Below are 21375 nucleotides of genomic sequence, written 5' to 3' on the forward strand. Positions count from 1 at the left end.
TCATAACCGGATGGGGTTTTTCGCGTCAGCTGTAGCGTCAGCGTGACTCGGAGGACAAAGACTCGGAGGACAAAGACATAGGAGTCTTCCGTTGGAGTCTTCGGGGGTGGATGAGTCTTTTCCCCATTTTGTGAATATGTGTGTCTTTTCCATACCTGTGCGTATCTCTACTCGTAGTTACTATAGGACTCGTTCATTCATGTACCGGAACCCCTCCTCTGTTATCCTTCCTACCCGTTCTACTCACACCCAGCACCTGGTCACAGGAGGCCTCTGGAACTGTCAGTCAGCCAACCGCAAGGCCGACTTCATCTCTGGCTTTGCCTTGGAGCAGTCGCTTGACTTCCTGGCTCTCACTGAGACCTGGATCACAGCAGACAACACGTCTACCCCGGCTGCTCTCTCCTCTGCCTACTCCTTCAGCCACACACCCAGACCCTCTGGTCGGGGTGGAGGTACAGGTTTACTCATCTCACCCACATGGTGTTTCGCTCCCTACCCGCTTCCACTCTTTATCCCACTGACTTTTGAGTTTCATGCTGTGACCGTTACTCATCCGGTTCAACTTCACATTGTTGTTCTCTACCGTCCCCCTGGTTCTTTGGGAGATTTCTTGGAAGAGCTAGACGTCCTCCTATCGAACTTCGCGGAACACGGCCCCCCGCTCATCCTTCTGGGTGACTTCAACATCCAGACAGAGAAGTCATGTGATCTCTTACTCTTACTGTCTTCCTTTAACCTCTCACTCAGTCCCTCCCCTCCCACTCACAAAGCCGGCAACCGCCTTGACTACATTTTCACAAGAAACTGCTCTACCTCTAACCTCACTGTAACTCCTCTCCATGTCTCTGACCACTTCTTCATCTCTTACTCGCTCTCTGGTACTGACAACCCACCCATATCTACAGACTCTGCACCTGTACGCCGCAACATTCGCACCCTCTGCCCCTCCTCTCTTGCCTCCTCTGTCCTATCTGCTCTCCCCTCAACTGACTGCTTCTCACTCATGCAGCCTAACTCTGCCACAGACACTCTCCTCTCTTCCCTGTCTTCATCTCTTGATTCTCTTTGTCCTTTTAAGACACGACCGGTTCGGAAATCCTCTCCGGCTCCGTGGTTGTCGGACTCGGTCGGCCGAGAGAGCCACCCTCGGCGACGGAAAGAAAATGGCGCAAATCGAATCAAGCGGAAGACCTGCTCTTCTATCAATCTCTCCTCTCCTCATTCTCTACCTCTATCTCTGCAGCCAAAAGCTCGTTCTACCTGACCAAAATTCAGTCTTCCTTCTCTAACCCCAAAAACTCTTCTCTATCTTTTCCAACCTCCTTGATCCCCCCTGTCCCCCTCCTCCTTCCACCCTTTTGCCGAGCCACTTTGTCGACTACTTTACAAACAAGATAGACGACATACGCTCCTCCTTTACTGATCCATCTTCTATCACCTCACCAACACTAACTTCTTCATCCCCCTCTCTTTCCTCTTTCACCCCCCTGTCTCCCAATCAAGTTCTTAGCTTGGTGACCTCCGCCCGACCGACCACCTGCGCCCTTGACCCCGTCCCGTCTCCCATTCTCCAGGCTATTGCTCCTGATCTTCTGTCCTTTCTCACCCATCTTATTAACAGCTCCCTCTCAACTGGCTGTTTCCCCAACTCTCTGAAGGAGGCGAGAGTCAACCCTCTCCTGAAGAAACCCACGCTCGACCCGTCTGAAGTCAGCAACTACAGACCGGTCTCTCTTCTTCCTTTTCTCTCCAAAACTCTGGAGCGAGCTATCTTTAACCAAGTGTCCTCCTATCTCCACAGTGACAACCTTCTTGACCCTCACCAGTCTGGATTCAAGGCCGGCCACTCAACAGAGACTGCCCTCCTTGCTGTCTCTGAGCAGCTTCACACTGCTAGAGCAGCCTCTCTCTCCTCTGTCCTTCTAGACCTTTCTGCAGCATTTGACACCGTGAACCACCAGATCCTTATCTCTTCTCTTCAGGACCTGGGGATCTCAGGCACTGCACTCGCTCTTTTCTCTTCCTACCTTAAAGACCGCACCTACCGGGTAACTTGGAGAGGGTCTGTGTCTGATCCTTGTCCTCTCACTACTGGGGTTCCTCAAGGCTCCGTCCTGGGTCCCCTCCTCTTCTCTCTGTACACAAATTCTCTCGGCTCTGTCATTCGTTCGCACGGCTTCTCCTACCATAGCTATGCCGATGACACCCAACTGATCTTCTCGTTTCCACCGTCCGAAACACAGGTGGCGGCGCGAATCTCTGCCTGTCTGACTGACATCTCTCAGTGGATGTCTGCTCACCATCTGAAAATCAACCCTGACAAGACCGAGCTACTATTCCTTCCAGGAAAGGCTCCCCACCCATGACCTGACTACCACCTTCAACAGCTCTGTGTTGGCCCCTACCCTGACTGCCAGGAACCTCGGGTGACACTAGACAGTCAACTCTCCCTGACGGCCAACATCGCTGCGACGACGCGTTCCTGTAGGTACATGCTGCACAACATCAGGAGAATACGGCCTCTTCTTACTCAGAAGGCGGCACAGGTTCTGGTCCAGGCTCTGGTCATTTCACGCCTCGACTACTGCAACTCCCTCCTGGCTGGTCTACCTGCTAAGGCCATCCGACCTCTGCAGCTCATCCAGAATGCAGCAGCTCGACTGGTCTTCAGCCTCCCGAAGTTCACCCACACCACTCCGCTCCTCCGCTCTCTCCACTGGTTACCGGTGGCTGCCCGCATCCGCTTCAAAACACTGGTTCTGGCGTACCATGCTCTGAACGGATCGGGCCCCGTCTACATCCGGGATATGGTCACACCGTACACCCCGGCACGTTCGCTCCGCTCGGCAACAGCCAATCGACTTGTGACTCCTGCACCTCGAGCTAATCACTCGAAATCCAGACTGTTTGCTGTCCTGGCTCCTCAGTGGTGGAACGAGCTCCCCACTGACATCAGGACAGCAGAAAGTCTCTACATCTTCCGTCGGAGACTGAAAACACACCTTTTCCGACTATATCTGGATTAAAACACAGATTTGCACTTCAGTGGCTCTTAAATAGCACTTACTTATGGTACTTTTGTGGTTCGACTATGTTGAGGAAATGTTACTTCCTGTATTCTTGTTGTTCTTAGTTTGTACTCTAGGTTGAAATGCACTTATTGTAAGTCGCTTTGGATAAAAGCGTCTGCTAAATGACATGTAATGTAATGTAATGTAACAGCTAGGGAGAAACACCAGTGGACACTGGCATGCTAATGAATGAGTCTGACGTGTAAAATCAGAAAGGTAGCAGACTGAGGCCCCCCCCCCCACTCACACACACAAGCAGCTGTTTGGATAAGCCCTGTTGCCTCCCCAGAATAATAACTCCTCTGCACGAGTCCGAGTAAACAAGCAGTGGAAGGAGAAGTTAGCGGTGACTTGTTTGGTTCTTGGAGACAAACTAAGAGAAAAAAAGGACAATAGAATCATATCATGATCAAATCTTGTGTCTCTCTCCCCTGTTGCATGTTGACATCTACACCCAGGGGACTGTTGGGTATACATACACTATGAGCAATAAATAAACAAAGGGGAGCCCGGCCTTGAAAAGCCGTACACCTGTGACCAGGCGGAAAGCAGCAGGCTTCATTAAAGAAGCCGGTTCTGACAGTGAGGCATTTAAGAGGCCATCAGGAGCGACAACTCAGCAGCTACCTTGAGCTCGGAGAGGGAAAGGCATCAAGGTGAGCAATGCAATTTCAGCTTGAATAATGGAGCACTTTCCACAGGTCTGACATTCATGTATTTCACAGCCAGTTTTTCCATACAGACCAAAAACACCTGTGAGCTCTTCAATATTTCACAGCAAAAAAATGGGTTACAATGTTTACAGGTCCACATGCAGCCTAGCCTGGCTGCTGGTCTGCAGATAATCTTGCTCAAATTGGTTCATGAATTAATAAGAACACCAAATATGTCAAATCTAACAATTTGAACATTTACACTCTGGATTCTGTGCTCTACACACACACACACACACACACACACACACACACACGCATGCACACACACACACACACACACCTACACACAGTAGGCATTATTGTTGAGATGTGATTCTTTATGATTTCTTTAAAGTCATTTCCTCAAGGCAAATTATTTGTACTTTTCTCTGGGATTCACCAGCCAGATTCAATTTTCGGGGAGTTGCTGAAATAAACTGGCAATAACAGAGGATTAATTTACTAGGAGGGAAATTCCCTTGTGAGACTTGTGGGCCCAGAACAATAACGAGCACATATAGCAAAGAGAAATTTGCCGTAAGCCAAAAGAGAATGCAGATCTACACACTGGAACACACAATGCACACCGATGCATACACAATCACATGCGTACAAACACAGCCACGCCCTCACACACACACACACACACATACACACACACACACACACAACACACACACACATGGGAAGTGATGGCAAACTTTCTATTTCATCCTTCCTGACCGCCAGAGGCGGTGCTTAGCACTGGATATCTTCCGTCTTGCGCAAAGCAGGTCGAGTATTAATAACAACAAAGTCACCCGTGACCTCGGATGACCCGCCCACCGGGTATAAGTTCGGTGTCATCCGAGATCAGTTCTTTTCATCTTCTGCAAGCAGGCATCAGCTAAGGCTGAAGTTTAACTGCAGCTCGTCGCGGGAGCCTTGTGACCAAATGGTCGGAGTTGCGATCCGTCGCCTCCAGAGGCTGCGACGAGCTCTCCTCCTCGGAGGAACGCGTTGCGTTCTCGGCGGTCCGTCGAGGCGGACCGGAGAACGCACGAGTCTTTTCGGTCTTCACCAGAGCGCCTTCACCGCAGCTTCAATCGGGTGAGATCGAATACAATTGTTGCCTATGACGGCATATCCCACAGGAGCAGAGCTCGTTCCTGCTAACTGTGTGCTAACGGGAGCACGTCCGCTCGGTGCTACTACACCGGCGCGACCGGCTCTCTGTAGCGATTGAGATAGCGTGTGTGTTGACTTTGGTAGCATTGCCGCCGTGCATAGCTAGCAGAGTGTGTCCACTCAGGCTAACGGAGCCTACGCTAAATCCGACAGCTACCTCCTGTTCCACAGGACCTCGACCCAAGTAGTGGAGCGCTCTCGCTCAGGCTACTGGTGGGCGATTACAGCGCTAACGAGAGCGCGTCCGCTCGTTGCGGCTGGATGCCACACTGCTACACTGCTACCGGCTTCCAGTGAGCAGAGCGTCCCGCTCAGGCTCACCGGGGGGACGCTAAGGAGGCTATAAATCGATACTGATGCATACTGCACATGTACCTCCATGACATCGCCGTTGTTGCAGCTAGCAGAGCGTCTCCACTCAGGCTAACTAATGCCACGCTAATGCTGACAGCTACCAGACGAGTGAAGTGTGTCCTCACTCTCTCACTAGACATGCTGTTTTCTGACCCGTGTTCACGGGATCAGCGTCTACAGTAGCGCAGAGCTCTCGCTCAGGCTTACTGGGAGGCACCAGTAAGTACAGTTGCCATACTAGTGGAGAGGGTCCTCGAAGAGACCTGCCCTCTCACTGCGACTGTTTTCCACAGGACCTGCTCCCCCGTAGCACAGGCTTTCGCCCAGGCTACTCGTGGGATGCTTGTAATTACAGCTACTGTACTAGTCAAGCGTGTCCTCACTCCCTCTCTCTAAGAGAGGCTGTTCTCTAGACCGCTTTCTAAACTGTCTCCACGGAACCCGTTTCCACAGTAACAGAGTTCCCTCGCTTAAGTTTACTGATAGGACACCAGTAATCACAGCTACTGTATTGAAGAGGTGTCCTCGCTCTAGACGGACTGTCTCTGTCCTGCTCGACAGGACCTGGGCCACAGTAGCGGAGTGCTACTGCTGCGACCCTAGCTGCTACAGCTACTGTACTAGCGAGGCCAGCGTCCGCGCTCTACCCTCGCTAGACGGGCTGTCTCCGTCCTGCTCCTCAGCACCTGGGCCACAGTAGCGGAGTGCTACTGCTGCGACCCTAGCTGCTACAGCTACCGTACTAGCGAGACCAGCGTCCGCGCTCTACCCTCGCTAGACGGGCTGTCTCCGTCCTGCTCCTCAGGACCTGGGCCACAGTAGCTGAGTGCTACTGCTGCGACCCCCAGCAGCCACAGCTACCGTGCTAGTGAGGACAGTGGTGTTTTTGGGACGCCCTCACTTCACTAGACGGACTGTCTCCGTCCTGCTCCACAGGACCTGGGCCACAGTAGCAGGTGCTACTGCTGCGACCCTAGCTGCTACAGCTACCGTACTAGCGAGGCCAGCGTCCGCGCTCTACCCTCCTAGACGGGCTGTCTCCGTCCTGCTCCACAGGACCTGGGCCACAGTAGCTGAGTGCTACTGCTGCGACCCCCAGCAGCCACAGCTACCGTGCTAGTGAGGACAGTGGTGTTTTTGGGACGCCCTCACTTCACTAGACGGACTGTCTCCGTCCTGCTCCACAGGACCTGGGCCACAGTAGCGGAGTGCTACTGCTGCGACCCTAGCTGCTACAGCTACCGTACTAGCGAGGCCAGCGTCCGCGCTCTACCCTCATAGACGGGCTGTCTCCGTCCGGTCCTACAGGACCTGGGCCACAGTAGCGGAGTGCTACTGTTGCGACCCCCAGCAGCTACAGCTACCGGACGAGGGAGGCCAGTGGTGGCTGATACCCTCACTAGACGGGCTGTCTCCGTCCTGCTCCACAGGACCTGGGCCACAGTAGCAGAGTGCTACTGCTGCGACCTGTAGCAGCTACAGCTACTGTACGAGTGTCGGGCAGCGTTACGCTCTCCCCTCACTAGACGGGCTGTCTCTGTCCTGCTCCACAGGACCTGGGCCACAGTAGCAGAGTGCGCTCGCTCTAGCTCCTGCTAGGACCCCAACAGACAGGTCAGGTCAGCTCCAGGCCAGCCGACCAGTTGCAAGCGCCGGCTAGGAGCCGCAGGGGCTCCCCTAGCAGTGCAATCGGGCAGGCTAGCTTATAGAGTAGGTCTGCTGACCGCAGAACTAGCTCAGATAAGTCGCCACCCTAGTGCAGGGAGGACTGAAGCATCAGATCCACCCACGGCTGATCCATTCCCAAGGGAGGACATCCCAGTGGTAGCCCCTTGTAGGGGGCAGTCGACGGCCCCATCGGGTTCGTCATTCGCAGGGCACAGGAACTGCTGGATAGACAGCAGCCGGAACCCCACGCACGCTAGTGCATTCCTCAGGGGCATTCCCGGCCCTGCCACCTTTTCAGTCTCCCCTCCAGAGACTATCTGAGGGGTTACCATCTTACGATAGATCACCGAACCCCGGCGCCCATGCAGGATATGGCCAAAGGTGGCCTTCGTCCCATGCCATCCATTGAGCTGACTATCGCATCCATCGGTTTTTCCCCAAGGGGACTCCGAGGCCGGATGACCGGTGCCCTCGAGCCCAGTCGGTTCTCAGGTGACCATTTTACCGTGCTTACTACACGGCAACTCCCCCTCATAGGTCATACTTGACTACAGCCTCAGTGATGCTTCGCTGCAGGCAGGTGCACTTACGTCGCGAGAACCTGGGCGCCTAATGCTCTCCAGGGTTCAGACCAGCTGTTTGGTCGGCGCAGGCACCCTTGTCGGAGGCATGTAGGAACAACCTCCCTACTGTCCCAGTGAAATCAGGGGACCTGCTCTACAGGCGCAGCAGCGCACGGTGCAAGCCGGTTAGACCAGGCAGCAGTTATCTGGTCTTCGCAGGACCGTGTCCACACCCCGCAGACTCGGGGGCGCCACATCTTGTTTTTCTCAGGCTGAGCCCAGCAGACATCCTTCGTGTGGTCTCCAGAGGAGATCGGCTCATGTCTGTCGACTTAAGGGAGGCCTTTTGTCAGGCTCCTAGAATGCTTCACAGACGGTTGCTCTGTTATGCTTTCCAAAGCCGTTATTCCCAGGCTTCTTCCATGTGGACTTCCCCAGGAGTTTCTACAAAAGGGCATTACTGCCGCCCTGCAATCCCCAGGGCGTGAGGAAACTGCCATCCTGGACGATCTGGCTATGTGCGCCATACCCATTTAGGGCCACACAGTGCATTACTTGCACTCTCTCACGCCGCCCGGTTGGGCCTTCGTGAACAAACAACTGTCTGAGCCATTCTCAGAGCATAACCTTTATTGGTGTAGCTCTAGATGCAGCCACTAAGCGGGCCTGGCCGTCACTCAAGCAGGTAGATACTCTCTGAGGGGGCAGATGGCTGTCTTTTATCCTCTCTTCTTGCCTATCGGGTAAATTGACAGCTGCATCAGCTGTCTTACACTCTTTCTCACGCTGCCCGGTTGGGCCTTCGTGAACATAAAGAGTTTTCTGAGCCATTCTCGGAGCACAACCTTCGTTGGTATAGCTCTAGAGGCAGCCACTAAGTGGGCCTGCCCGTCACTCAAGCAGGTAGATACTCTCTGAGGGGGCAGGCAGTGGTCTTTTATCCCTTTTTTCCTTGCCTATGGGGCAAATGCTTGGGCTGCTGTCGCGGTGCCCTTCGCATGAAGGGCCTAACAGCCTTCGCCAGGGGCCACAGGCACAAGATGGGGGTCACAGTGATGCCCTCGGCTCTATCCCCGTAGAGGGTGAGAGCATACCCGTCAGAGGGTATCCCCAGGGAAGGGTCCGCCCCACCGGGAGGTCGCCACAGCAGACTCCGCCTCTCAAGGTGGGCGCAGTCTGGCGGTACAGGACTTCCAGAGGACAGTCTATTCGCGACACTTGGGTCTGGAGCCACAGGCCATGCACCTAGCGCTCAAACAGTTCCTGCCATACTTGGGAGGGAATATATACTTGTTGGGCGAGACATCGCCTCAACCACGGGTTGGCTTGAACCTCCAGGGGCCCCTAGGGCGGCAGAGCTGCTACGAAGCTCCCGTGCCCTTCTGATTTTTCTTACTCCGGTAACCCTTCACCTGACCAATTGTCGGGCGAGGTAGCGACCAGGAGAACGGAACCAGGGCGTTCCCCACATTTCCGCTGATCTTGCCAACCACTCGGGGTTTTTCAACAGGGCCACCGAATTTTGCTGGTGGCCCCCTTGTGTCCAGCCAGGACTTGGTTCCCCTGGCTGCACAGGCTTCGCTGTGAGACGCCACGGTGCCTCGCTGACATGCGGGCCCCTAGCACAGCTAGATGGTGGGACCTGCCATCCCGATCCCGGCCGTGCCCAACAAAGGGCTTGGCCGCAGGACAGCAGAAGCAGCTGAACAGAATCAGTCCAGAGGACTATTCTAAATGCCGGAGTGCCATCCGTCTACGAGACGTGCAGACCGAAGCCGCTTCCCGACCAGCGGACGGAGGGACCCAGTACGGTGCCTCGTGCCTACGGTACTCACGCCTCCGTCATCCCTTCTAGTTAAGGGCATGACTGCCTCTATCCTGAGGGACTACATAGCTGCCATTTCAGGGCAGCATGCTAAAGCCGACAAGGATGCGGAACAGCCACAAGCTGGTGTCCCTCTTCATAAGGAGGGCCTCAGTGACTACCCGAGGGCTCCTCCAGGGGACTTGCCCGGGGTACTGGACACCCTATGCTCGCCTCCCTTGGCAGAGGCAGAGCTGTGGTTGCCGTCGGCAAAGACCTTTCATCCTTGCCATAACTGCGGCAGAGCAAGTAGGCAAGCTACACGCCCTGTCGGTCAATGAGCCTTGTCTGAGGGGAACTCAGAGGGCTCGGGTGTCACACTGCGGCCTAAAGCAGTGGCTTCCCCCAAAGGTGCTGGCACGCTCGGGGCTCAACCAGCCTGTCCAGCCTGCACAGCTTGACCACCATAACTAGTCAGTTAGGGTGGATCTAAGAAGGGCTATGCCACGGCAGAACAGTGCCTGTTCCACTAGATAGTGGAGGCCATTGCCTGGGCATAGGTGGTGAACGTCCGTGCTCTGCCATCCAGAGCAGGGTGTTGTTCTACCAACGGCGTTCCCACATCACGGGCGACCCGAAGAGGTATGCCCGTAGGGAATATAGGTGCATATGTATGCAACAGCCTCAGGGGCATCGTTGCGCATATTCACCAGAAACTACAGAGTGAACGGGAACACCCTCCATGCATTGCAGGTGGTCCAGATCCTCTGCTTGAGTCATATGAGGTAGTTTCCTTGGGATTCCTCGTGACTCTGCTGGTATAAGTCATCCAGTGCTAAGCACCGCCTCTGGCGGTCAGGAAGGATGAAATAGAACGCAAGTTACGTATGTAACTATGGTTCTATGAATCCTGGATGACCGCCAGAGTTCTTAGTCACTCGGAATCTCGTGAGTTCAGCGAGAAGATTCCGTAGAACTGATCTCGGGATGACACCGGAACTTATACCCGGTGGGCGGGTCATCCGAGGTCACGGGTGACTTTGTTGTTATTAATACTCGACCTGCTTTGCGCAAGACGGAAGATATCCAGTGCTAAGCACCGCCTCTGGCGGTCATCCAGGATTCATAGAACCATAGTTACATACGTAACTTGCGATCTTCCCCCTGGGCTGTGTAACAACACATGTTTTCAGGTAATTATAAGACGATCCCAAGCGGTTATCGTGTCATATTGAAATACAATGCACAGAGCAAATTACCTTTCTGCGGTTATTTACAAAAAGATGGGTGCATGAGGTCACGATGCTTCTGTAAACTGTGTGAAGACGAGAAGCATCAGTGGCTGCAGTCGTGCTGCGGTTTCAACTTTTAATTACAAGTACTGAGCTCAAAGCTCTGTATAATGTGTGATATATAGCACACCTTATTTGTGTTTCTTTCGTTTGAGTGATGGCGAGTAGTAATTGTTTAGCGCAAGTACATGAGTTAAACCGTTGACTGGGCACTGAAGTAATTTAAGCATTCGTCAATATGCAATTTGTGTTTTGAGAGCATGCAAAAAACGATTTTTAGCAGCAGAATACATTTTATAATCAATGTTTTAGGTAATTAAATCTCAGTCAGCATTAGGCTTTCCTCGGCTTGTTATCTTCAAAGCGGTTCATTTTCAGATTTGTCAGATCGGATCCCTCACTTGAAAAAGTCCTGGAAGTAAAGCTGCAAATTGTTCAACACCATCTTTTAAGTAATATTGAGTACTTCATAGTGTGCTCCAGTGCCTCTTTATTTTTTGAACTGTGAAAAAGATGTTTGCACCTTTCACAGTTTCATCATGTTCAGAATCTGTCAGAACAGCTGGAGGAAGAGCAGATTTTTAAACGGAGCAGGGACCCCATCAGAAGCTTTCTCCACAAACCTGTTTTTCACTTGTGTATCAGTTCCTACACACAATTTTCTTTTTCAATGATGAACACTTATGTTGTGTGCTCACTATAAAATGTGGTAACTAATACGCTGGCAGTTTTTTTTGCTGCAATTGCTTTTCCATACTCGGAGTTTAGGCAAGTATACATGTTTTCATCAACTGACTAATTGACAATTCTCCTTTGTACTGTAATGCTTACATATATAACTGACATATGTTAATGAACCATCACTAAGGTTCTCTGAGGGAAGAAACAAACCTCCCTCTTAAATATTCTATGTGTCTTAAACCTGCATTAATGAAAGTTTTTGAGAAACCAGGCGGTAGAAACAGCAAAGGATTATCATCTTATTAGCTTTCTACGGCAATATTAACATTAATTTACGGGATGCATTTCTGTCCACCTGTGAATGCAAGTCCAATATGCACTCTCTTTTTCTTAGCTCTGCTTCTGACGACGATAACTCCTCAGGGAAATATTGTACTCTATGGCTGCTAAATGTACCAAAAGGTTCACCAGCTAACTTTGTCTGTCAGCCTCTTAGTCATCAGCAGACAGTGTACAGTGTGAGTTTATCAGAGGTTTTTTGATGAAAATAGCTGCCTGGAATCGAGAGCCAAAGCGGTAAACTTGTGCGCTGTAAAACCAAACTAACAAGCTGAAAGACAGGAGAAATCGCCCTGTTGTAGAATTGATGATATTTTTAGTATGTTTGTCACTACAAATAACTGATTTCCCATGACACATACTTCATATACATCTTCATATACAGGACTGTCTCAGAAAATTAGAATATTGTGATAAAGTTCTTTATTTTCTGTAATGCAATTAAAAAAACAAAAATGTCATGCATTCTGGATTCATTACAAATCAACTGAAATATTGCAAGCCTTTTATTCTTTTAATATTGCTGATTATGGCTTACAGCTTAAGAAAACTCAAATATCCTATCTCTAAATATTAGAATATCATGAAAAAGTATACTAGTAGGGTATTAAACAAATCACTTGAATCGTCTAATTAACTCGAAACACCTGGAAACACATTTTCAAATGTTTGATTTTGTTTTGCTGTTATAAATCTTTTTTTTTACTTGGTCTGAGGAAATATTCAAATTTTATGAGATAGGATTTTAGAGTTTTCTTAAGCTGTAAGCCATAATCAGCAATATTAAAAGAATAAAAGGCTTGCAATATTTCAGTTGATTTGTAATGAATCCAGAATGCATGACATTTTTGTTTTTTTAATTGCATTACAGAAAATAAAGAACTTTATCACAATATTCTAATTTTCTGAGACAGTCCTGTATAGAGATATTGATTTGTGCAGTTTTAAAGAGTCGGGGGATTTGACTCTTTACCATGCATGCGTGGTAAATCTTTGTTTGAGCATGCTTCCAGGGATCATCCAGGCAAAGTAATTATAATCATTATAACCATGGTTTCTATGTCTGACTATGTATATCCTTGTTGTATTAGTTCTTATATATTCCATATGTTCAAGGACTCTGATGGAAGCACTTTATTTTAACTAAGTTTGAATTTGAGTTGTCACCGGAATGCTCATCTTTGTACTCAAATGAAAAACAACACCCACTCAACTGTTTCCTAAAATAAATGGTTTTGCTCCGCTGCCCAGAATCTGCACATTTTTACAGATGCTGCGCAGGATTAGCTGCTTGTCAAGTGTCCTGCTGCATTGCACCAAATGCCAGTTCACCAAACAAGCTGCCAGGTTGATGTCAGAGAGCAAATTCATCTTTCCATCCGTCAATGAATCCATCCATCTCTTTACTTTCAGAGTAGTTTCCAGCTTTTCTGAGGATACTGAGTTGTACTGTCCGGCTGTGTGTGAGGGAGCTTCCTTCCCCTCTGACAGACAGGTGAATCTCCTTTGAAGCAGCTCCATCTCCTTCACTGACGGGGAGGCCAGAGATGAGCCTCCCCACCAAAGACCCCATTAAAGCAAAACCTGGGGTCTGCAGGTTTGATATTCATCACCTGGGCAACCTATACCATCAACACATTTTGTGCCACGTGAGAATGATCAGAACTTATTAAAGTAGAACTAATGATGTAGCAGCTTCCGGGCCACTACCCGTGGGTTTCCCACAAAGGCTCCAAGGATAAGCCAGGCACCAAGAGGTTTCGTTGAACGACATATTTTATTCACACACACAACGCACAACAGACCGCAAAACCTGCGCCTCTGCTCACTTCTCCTCTCCCTCCAGCTCTGCTGCCCTTTTATACAAGCAGCATCGGCTGCTGACTGATTACCAACCAGCCAGCAGCCGAGGCCAGATTGGGGACAGCTGCCACATATCCCCACCACTTGATCTAGGCCATACAAAATCAACCCTGACAAGACTGAGCTACTATTCCTTCCAGGGAAAGGCTCCCCCACCCATGACCTGACTACCACCTTCAACAGCTCTGTGTTGGCCCCTACCTTGACTGCCAGGAACCTCGGGGTGACACTTGACAGTCAACTCTCCCTTACGGCCAACATCACTGCGACGACGCGTTCCTGTAGGTACACGCTGCACAACATCAGGAGAATACGGCCTCTTCTTATTCAGAAGGCGGCACAGGTTCTGGTCCAGGCTCTGGTCATTTCACGCCTTGACTACTGCAACTCCCTCCTGGCTGGTCTACCTGCTACGGCCATCCGACCTCTGCAGCTCATCCAAAATGCAGCAGCTCGACTGGTCTTCAGCCTCCCGAAATTCACCCACACCACTCCGCTCCTTCGATCTCTTCACTGGTTACCGGTGGCTGCCCGCATCCGCTTCAAAACACTGGTTCTGGCGTACCGTGCTCTAAACGGATCGGGCCCCGTCTACATCCGGGATATGGTTACACCGTACACCCCGGCACGTTCGCTCCGCTCGGCAACAGCCAACCGACTTGTGACTCCTGCACCTCGAGCTAACCACTCGAAATCCAGACTGTTTGCTGTCCTGGCTCCTCAGTGGTGGAACGAGCTCCCCACTGACATCAGGACAGCAGAAAGTCTCTTCATCTTCCGCCGGAGACTGAAAACACACCTTTTCCGACTATATCTGGATTAAAACACAGATTTGCACTTCAGTGGCACTTAAATAGCTCTTACTTATGGTACTTTTGTAGTTCGACTATGTTGAGGAAATGTTACTTCCTGTATTCTTGTTGTTCTTAGTTTGTACTCTAGGTTGAAATGCACTTATTGTAAGTCGCTTTGGATAAAAGCGTCTGCTAAATGACATGTAATGTAATGTAATGTAATTTCCCTTTGTCACCTCAAGGCATCAACAGGAAACACATTTATGCATTCAGGTTTGAAATATACAGTACAAGCTCAATTTTACCCATGTTTCCGTAGTCTTCATTTTCTCTTATTTGCAATGTGTAGAGCTTCCAATTTCTGGTTGTGAAATTACTTATTCCTTTCTCCCATAGCTTGTGTATATTAGCTATTTTTTGGCCCCTTGGGAAAATCAGGGGATCGGAGCCGAATAAAGACGTTCTCCATCAAGTGTGATTGAATTGGATTTCACAAGATGAATGTGCAGGACAAGTGTTTATCCCAATTACCAAGAGATTTCAGTCCTGCGGTAGCCACTCTGGTCAACAGCAATTAGGGTCAGCTTTGAGTTATCAGGATTCGTCATTGTGAGAAGAGATTTACAATGTGAGCAGAAAGTAGAAAAATGCCACAGGCCAACATTTGCAGCAATAAAAAGTGTGTGATATTTTGGTCTAAGAATTCAGTATATTACAGATATGACAACCAAAACCGGAGCCAAGCAAAACACAGCTGTCCTTTCCATAGCCCACACATCTTTTAATCTAGCAAGATACAATAGAGACTTCAGAGACTGCCTTTGTGTGGCTGTCCGTTTCCCTATGTGCATGATTTTCTTTTCCTTACGGTATATGATTTGCTGAAGTGGCATTGATTCGAGGACCACACTTAACCAGACAGTGGCAATAAGACTGATGACTGGCAAACAATGAGGTGATATTTAGCCTTACCTTCCCCAGACTGGGGCTCCATAGATATCTCAGGCTGAAAACACCGAGAGCCAGAAAAAGGAAGACCAGAGCCAGAGCCAGAGCCACTCGCTGGTACGTGTGGTACTTGGCCTTCTTCTCTTTTTCCATCTCAACCTGCAAAATATGGGTCCAATATTATATATATGATGCATATATACATTGTATATGTATGCTGTATAACCCAAACAACCATAACAAGAGTTAAATTAATACAACTCTCTTATGTGTTATAATATCTGCTCCATTATGTCTCCTTTGTTCAGCAATATGTGGTTGTTACCTCACATAATCCCCTGTAAAATGTAATTTTGTTGTGTTTAACTCTTTGATTTTTGTAGGGCTTAATATATAATAGTAGATTATAATATGTATTTAGCTTTGGAAATGCTAAATTAAAACAGTTTGAAACAGTTTCGAAGGAAGCGGAGCTCCTGATGGAGGACAATTCCCCCAATCTGTATTACCATTTCATCTTTTTATTCTCCAATTCTATCTTCAGTATACTTTGTTGAGTAGGATTTAGCTAACATAGAAACCAAGAACTCTGGTGGTCATATTGGCAATATGGTGATCATATTGGTGTATCCAGTTTTTGTGAGTACAACAGCAGTTGCAGAATTAATCCAAAAAAGGATTAAGATTTAAATTGATTTAAGCTGCAGATTGTGTTCCAGTTTTCTCAACAGCGGAAACTTGAGGTTTCTCCCCTTAAATCATTTAAAGATATGTGATTAAAGACTTCAAGCTGAAATGCACCGTGGGAGTTGCAGATGACTTCTTCCCCAAAAATATTAAGTATGTAGGCTTGTTCTTTTCATTTCATATTTTTAAAACAAGAAAAATACTATTTCTAAAGTAATTGTTCATACTAATGATTCAACCGGGAGAGTTTTACGTCCACCCAAGCTGTTTAAGTGTGAGCCATGTATACAATACATTCGGAACAAGGGACACCTCAGATAGTTCCCCCCACTTCACAATTCTATTTAACGAAGACATATGAGAGTGGTATCAAACCTCTCATTGAACTCTTCGCAAGAAAGCTCATTCCCATATTTCCCAAACTGTTGGTCAATTTATCATTTTAAAGTCTGAATTCATTATTATTTCTTTTCATTCCCCCTCTTTTTAAACATCATTGTTGCATTTATTCCAAAAATTTGACATTTGATTTAAACTGTTTTGCAAAAGTACCCAGCAGTGAGGCTACTAATGACACACATATAACCATCCCCATGCAAGTGCAGGGAAGGACAGACTGCATAAGTGCCACAGAAAGGTCACGTTTATTAAAGTTTTCCTCAAATGAAAACTCTGCCCGCTGTAGTCAACTCCCCAAGCTCAAGGCCACAAATTAATAAAGACAGGCTTTTGTTCCCCTGGAGCTCCAGCAGGCATAAATAAAAGCTTCTCATTCACACTGGACCCTTTTGAAAGTCTCAGAGGACAATGGAATAGGAGATATGTAAAATTAAAAAAATGGAACCAACTTCAATTAGCAAAATTGGTCTTGCTTATCTTTGTGTCTTTTTAAATGATGAAAAGCAGCTTTGGTTTTCTATTGTGTTACAGTAGATTGGGCTGCACCATAACAGGTTAGAGTCTTAAAATAATGTCAGAATTATTTGACATAATAGGTGTGTGTTTTTCTCTGACATTGTATATTGTCAAAAATAATTATCCAATATAATCCTGAAAAAAAGATTTCCCATATAACCTACACTACCGTTCAAAAGTTTGGGGTCACTTAGAAATGTCTTTATTTTTCAAAGAAAAGCACTGTTTTTTCAATAAAGATAACATTAATCAAAAATACACACTATACATTGTTAATGTGGTAAATGACTATTCTAGGTGGAAATGTCTGGTTTCTAATGAAATATCTCCATAGGTGTATAGAGGCCCATTTCCATCAACTATCACTCCAGTGTTCTAATGGTATATTGTGTTTGCTAATCGCCTTAGAAGTCTAATATCTGATTAGAAAACCCTTGTGCAATTATGTCAGCACAGCTGAAAACAGTTATGCTGGTGATATAAGCTATACAACTGGCCTTGCTTTGAGCTTGAAGTTTGAAGAACAAAATTAATACTTCAAATATTAATCATTATTTCTAACCTTGTCAATGTCTTGACTATATTTTCTATTCAATTTTCAATTCATTTGATAAATAAAAGTGAGTTTTCATGGAAGACACAAAATTGTCTGGATGACCCCAAACTTTTGAACGGTAGTGTATTTTAATATTTTAAGCAACAGTATAGGTGATGTACAGGAGGAGATAGCATACAGCAATACTGACATACAATTATACAGTGTGCTTGTTGGATTGCACTTCTGATTGGTAAATCCATTAGCAGCATGTCTTTGGGGAAGGACAGAGGACATTCTATTATAGATAGCCCCCTAAAAACTGGAAAAAACCTTTGCAATTAAAAAATCCTAACATTGTTTCATTCTTTATTTGACATTTTCGAGACAACCCAAAGGCAAAATGAAAAACAGAGTCCAACAATCTGAGAGACAGAAATTATTTTTATTGTGAATTTTCTTAGTAGAACGGAAAAGAGCAGTGGCTGAAATTCTTTACTCCTGTGACAGGTTGCATAAGCAGTGGAAACTTAACCAAAGGACAAACCTCTCTGTCTTCCTGGGCTTCGAATATCGAATACTCACAGGAAGAAGGCGGGATTGAGAGAGAAAGAGAGAGAGAGAGAGAGAGAGAGAGACAGGCAGACAGGCAGACAGACAGAAGGACAGAAATAAAGGCAAGGATGGAGAACGAGGGAGCAGTCTGAGAGCGCAGCATTCACCAACTAGTGTTTAAAGGGTTTAGGAGTTCAGGCAGTCAATTCCTCTTGGGCTTTGTGAGGAAGAGTGCCTGGAGCCCCCTGCTGTTATCATGCAGGGAGGAGGCACTTCCTTGAGAGAAAAGAAACCCCAGAAGTACCCTACATAACCAACGAGCCGAGGCAGTGCATGGTTTATCACACTGGGGTAGCTCATATAAGCATTCACATTCCTATGAAAACTATTCTGAAATATGAATCAACAGGGGATTTTTTAATCATCATCATTCTGCATCCATTACCAACAGTGTAGTTATGATACCTATGTATTGTAATACTTGCCTTTAAATATATATATATATATATATATATATGGTATACATGGTATATATGGTATATATATGGTATACAAGATAATACTGTGCTCGGTAGGTACTGGACTTTCTGCTTGCATGTGAGAAGGAAAGATATTCTAGATAAAACGAAAATGCAGTGGTGCAGATGAGACCGAAGATAAGTGTGGAAATAAAGGCAGGAAGCCAAGGTGAAAATCCAAAAGGAATTAGATTGAAAAATTATTATTCTGAGAAAACTCAGATCACTGAGCAAGAGATCAAGCAGCAGCTTCTTTTTGATTCAAAAAAAGAGAACTTCTGACATTTTACTTCAAGCTCACACTAGAATATCACAGATCCCCCTCCCCACTGCTAAACCACCACTGCTGCAACTTACACTTCATTTATTGAGCTGTAAAAGTTTAAGAGAGCTCCCACCTTCTGGACTCTCTAGTGACCAGAAATGCTGCACAGTATTCCATTTCGGAATGTATTTAAAATAGTTTTTATAATTCAAATAATTGGAATAAATCAAACATAAAAATAAAAAAAATTGACTCACATCTTTCCACAGAATCTGTTGACTGCTGGATTTACTGCCAGCCTCCATGATGCAAGACCACAGGAGGAATCTTTCCGATCCTCTTAGCTAGGGAAAATAATAACGTACTGCAGGACCAAGAGTCCCCGCTTCATTCCAGTGCTGTAATTCGGGAGTGTGCTGAAGGGGAGGGAAGTTTCAGTTGGAGTGGAATTACTGAAACATTTGCAATACCCATTAAAAGCAAGGCAGATGTCTCTCTCGCCTCCCTGCTCCCATTTCAAAGGTGGGAAGCCACGAATGGTTTCACACTGAATGACAAACCTGTTGAATAAATGCCATACTGTATTTGGATGAAAATATTGTAGTGATTTAAAAGATTCCTGCTTGGAGGACACACAGTTTGTATGTGGGAAAGAATAAAGAATTGTATTTAGATAGCACGTTAGATGTGTTTAGCTTCATTTTTTAGAAGTATTAAAAACTGTTAAAGAACCTGCTTTAGTTCCCCAGTCACACTGCAACAAACAGCTGCAGTAAACAAGCTGAGCGGACTGAATAGCAGCAGCATAACGAAGGATGCAACCTCACAGAATGAACATCATTTGCACTTCTCGTAAGTAAAAGAGAAATGAAGCAAAGACTTTAATCTGAGGACAGAAGCTATATAGATCCCCTCCAGTATTTTATAACAAAAAAAAGCTGATAATGTCCTGTGTCGGAAAAACATATTCATTTAACATATAAAATAACTTAAATAATGATTATGTTAATGTATTTTTCACCCAAAAATATAAATGTACGCAATTTATTTTTAAAACTGTAAAGCTACTGGATGCAAAATGTTGCTACACTTATTTAAAGCGTCCACTTCACACGAGTGTAAATTGTATGTTGGAATCCAAACAAGATTTCATAAAAACAATCGCTGCACACTCTTGATGACATGAACCGTGTCAGTAAAGGTGCGTTCACATCAAAAGTGATGTGATTTTTCGTGTCGCACAAAACGCGTGAGTTTACTCGCTCGACCATTTGCCGTGTTCACGCCATAAGCGTCGAGACGCTCCGCGAGGGGCGGGGTTTTGTCTCCGTGTCTCGTCTCCGTAAAGACCGTTATCATTTCCTTCATCCACCACGGAATAACTAACCACTAGTTCTGCTTTATATTTGTTGTAGACATCCCACACACTAACGCCCTCGTGTTTGGGTTCATGACATCACCCGTAGGCTCACACAGCTCGGTCACTTTCACCGATGAAGTTACTGTTCCGTCTGAAAGACTTCCGCTTCCAGCGCTACGAGAGCGGAACATCTAAACGCGTGTTATTGTATTCATAACATTATAATATATAATATATGTTATTGTGTTCATAACATTATTGTCCCTCTTGTTCAAATTCAACAGCGGCGGGACAGCGATGACGCACGGAGCAACTCGAGAGCTGATTGGCCCCAGTTGCGAGATTACCGCCTCAAAGTTGAAGTATTTCAACTAGGGGTGAAAATTGTGCCGCTGAAAACGCGCCGCTGTAAACGCGTCGCCTACATTGCTTTGCCCCAAACACACCAAACGCGCCGCCCGGAAAAATATCACGTATATCGCAGCCACACGGCACTTTTCATGGGATTCGGTCGCGCGAAAATAATCGCATCGCTTTGAGTGTGAACGCACCTTAAGGGTCGGGCCAAACATGTCGTCTGGTGGTCCGAATGTGGCACTCCGCTCGCCCAGGGCTTGATCCCGATGTGGGCGACGGACTGCTGTGCGAGTCCTTCAGTGCGCTCCGACAAGCTAGCTGTTGCATTGACTAACACAGCTATCTATCTCTAGATATTGATGAATTAGACAATTTACTAAAGCAATATGTAAATTAGGATTTACTAATAAACCATAACTTCATACATGTTGTTATAGAATGTGTGTTATTGTTTAATAATTTACAATATTGTTTGGTAAATGTGTGGATTATTGTTTAATGCATTACTGTAACACACTGGTAAAGATGAATCTCTTTGTGTGCCAAGAAACAGATCAGTGGCAGCAAGGGATCCCCTTCCCTGGAGGAGACCCCATTTCATGCAGTGGGCCGCATGTCAGAAGGCAAATGGTGGCCGGAGTGATGACATCATGTGGATATGCAAATCTACCAACAGCCAGACGGCTCGGCCAATGAGCGAATTGGGGAAAGGTGTTACCTGGACAATGTATCCAATGAGAAGTGGATATCTCCCCTGGGGCCGGGACGCCCGGGAGATACAAAATGAACTTTCGGATGATGCAGAGACACTTTTTTAGGTGGAGCAAGAGACAGTTAACTGCAATTGGTTTAGCCAGGAGTGGTCTGTGGATTGTGAAGCCTTATGGTGTGTTCACACCGGACGCGTCGAAATTTCGACGCGCGTCGAGATTACATGCAAA

The 21375-nt window shown here is 47.0% G+C and overlaps 1 protein-coding gene across 1 annotated transcript in view; it reads right to left on the bottom strand.

The window, feature by feature from the left end:
* Nucleotides 1-19039, bottom strand: part of tnmd (tenomodulin) — a 58888-nt gene extending 39849 nt beyond the window's left edge. The window contains exons 1-2 of the mRNA XM_056440228.1: nt 18975-19039; nt 15267-15401 (exon numbers count right to left, since the gene is read on the bottom strand). Coding sequence (XP_056296203.1) covers nt 15267-15401; nt 18975-19022 — 183 coding nt within the window. The 5' untranslated portion in view covers nt 19023-19039. The remainder of the gene's footprint in view (nt 1-15266; nt 15402-18974) is intronic.
* Nucleotides 19040-21375: the final 2336 nt, after the last annotated feature.

Source organism: Pseudoliparis swirei, chromosome 19 (assembly GCF_029220125.1).
Source record: "Pseudoliparis swirei isolate HS2019 ecotype Mariana Trench chromosome 19, NWPU_hadal_v1, whole genome shotgun sequence".
Taxonomy (NCBI): Eukaryota; Metazoa; Chordata; class Actinopteri; order Perciformes; family Liparidae; genus Pseudoliparis; species Pseudoliparis swirei.